The 2,500-nt window shown below is 41.0% G+C and overlaps 1 protein-coding gene across 1 annotated transcript in view; it reads left to right on the top strand.

Moving 5' to 3' along the window:
* The window catches only part of LOC115214004 (probable proline--tRNA ligase, mitochondrial), a 45,021-nt gene that overhangs the window by 24,606 nt on the left and 17,915 nt on the right, over positions 1–2,500 (top strand). Inside the window, exon 4 of the mRNA XM_029783018.2 lies at positions 2,419–2,499. Within this exon, the coding sequence (XP_029638878.1) occupies positions 2,419–2,499 (81 nt within the window). The remainder of the gene's footprint in view (positions 1–2,418; position 2,500) is intronic.

Below are 2,500 nucleotides of genomic sequence, written 5' to 3'. Positions count from 1 at the left end.
CCTTGGTTTCCTCATGCTTTAATCCCTTATTCTCTAACATAAAACTGACCCTTCTGCTGAGCTTGTGGTCCTGCAATCTTCATAGTAACCTCACTAGGCGTAGGAGTGGCTGTGTGGTAAGTTGCTTGCTTACAAACAACATGGTTCCGGGTTCAGTCCCACTGCGTGGCACCTTGAGCAAGTGTCTTCTACTATAGCTTCAGGCCAACCAAAGCCTTGTGAGTGGATTTGGTTGACGGACGGAAACTGAAAAAAGCCCATTGTATATATGTATATATATATATATATATATATATATATATATATATATATATATGTGAGTGTGTGTTTGTGTGTCTGTGTTTGTCACCCCAACATCGCTTGACAACCGATGCTGGTGTGTTTACGTCACTGTAACCTAGCGGTTCAGCAAAAGAGACCAAAAGAATAAGTACTAGGCTTACAAAGAATAAGTCCTGGGGTCGATCTGCTCGACTAAAGGCGGTGCTCCAGCATGCCCACAGTCACATGACTGAAACAAGTAAAAGAGTAGTGTTGGTGACACAGAAAATAAGACACCCAATACACTCTAAAAAGTGGTTGGCATTAGGAAAGGCATCCAGCCATAGAACCCATGCCACTGCAGGCAATGGGTCATAATGCAGTCCTTGGGCCCATTGGATCCGGTTGAACTGTCCAATCCATGCCAATATGGGTGTTAAATGATGGTGAGGATCATTCAGATGTTTTGATGGCTGAAATAATCTATATGAGGGTGATGAGAGCATAATCCTCAACTGCTCCCTGGAAGTCTATATCCAGTATATCGTTAGTGTCAGTTATGGTGGTATGGTTAAAAACTTAGCTTCGCAACCATATGGTTCCAGGTTCAATTCTAGGACACAGTGTTTTAAGCAAGTAAATTTCTTCTTCTCTGGCCTCAGATTGACTTGACTAATATTTTGTGAGTAAAAATTTCATGGCTTGAAGGGTATCGTGAAAGGCCTGGCTGGAAGCCCAAATTTCCAAGTTCTTTTACAGGGCTTAGAAAAACTGAAGGATTTGCTGCAATAATTGTGTGTGAATCTGAGAGGGGAAATTTATGGAATAAAATCATAATTAACTGATCTTCCTGAATTTTCTTTTTACCCAAAGCCAAGATCTTTTCAGCATCCACCCCCTTGTATATATATCAGTAACTGATGTAGATCAACGATAGATATATTTATCAGCACTAAACTACTACTACTACTACTACCACCACCACCACCACGATGACGAGTGTTCCAGTTGGTCCGACCAATGGAACAGCCTGCTCGTGAAGTTAACATGAAAGTGACTGAGTACTCCACTGACACAGGTACCCTTAACGTAGTTCTCGGGGAGATTCAGTCCAACCCATCCACGCCAGCACGAAAAATGGACGTTAAAGGAGGAAGAGGAGGGGGAGGAGGAGAATGATGATGATGATGGTGGTGGTGGTGGTGATGATTCAACATGTTACACGATGTAACAAAGCCAATCCTTTCAACTAGAGATACGACACATTTTGTCAGCTGAGTGGATTAGAGCAATATGAAATAAAGTGTCTTGTTCAAGGATACAAGGCACTGCCAGGAATTGAACTCATGACATTACGCTTGTGTGCCGTGTACCTTAACCACTAAGCCACGCACCTTCACTATCACCCATTGTGTACCGGATGACCTCCAATCGGATGACTAGGATGTTATATGACTCAGTAAGGGAGCCCCTATGTGGTTACTTGACTTTTGCAAATAGCAGCCTAATCTCCTGCACATTGCACCCTAATCATCTTAAACGAGGCAGGTGCACATTAATGTAGTTGCAGTCGTACTACTCCATATTCTTAAAGAAATACAGGGAGTGGTCGTGGATGGAATGCTTTTGTCCATAGATCTACTTCATCACATCTGACCAGGTGTTAAACAACAAAACAAAACATATTCTTTTCTATTCTAGGCACAAGGCCCGAAATGTTTTGGGAGTAGGGGCAGTTGATTAGATTTTGACCCCGAAAGAATGAAAGGCAAAGTCGACCTCGGCGGAATTTGAACTTGGAACTTAAAGACAGACAAAATACTGCTAAGCATTTTGCCTGGCATGCTAACGGTTTTGCCAGCTTGCCGCTTTAACAAAACAAGAATATTAAATGTACCATGAAATTCCTTTACTTTGAGAGACTAAAAGTGGACTTCAACTATTGAAGATTCAGTGATGTGGAAAAGAAGTTATCTCCCTCCTGCATCACTGGTCCAATAGAATTAAGATCTTGTGTCTTGAATGTAAAGATCAGCAATGATTCCATTATTAAAGATGAACAGATTCTTTTGCATTTGTTTGCTACATTAAACAGACTTCTTTTTTTATGTGACATTTTTGTTTTTATTCTTGCTTCTTACATTTTTTTCTTGATAGACTCATGAAGAAGTTGTCACATCACTCTTTGGTCAGTATTCACCATTTTCCATGAAGCAGTTTCCCATCATGCTTTACCAGG

The sequence above is a fragment of the Octopus sinensis genome, linkage group LG7, assembly GCF_006345805.1.
Source record: "Octopus sinensis linkage group LG7, ASM634580v1, whole genome shotgun sequence".
Classification (NCBI taxonomy): domain Eukaryota; kingdom Metazoa; phylum Mollusca; class Cephalopoda; order Octopoda; family Octopodidae; genus Octopus; species Octopus sinensis.
The sequence above is the reverse complement of the archived record's forward strand: the minus strand, read 5'-3'. Positions and strand labels throughout refer to the sequence as shown.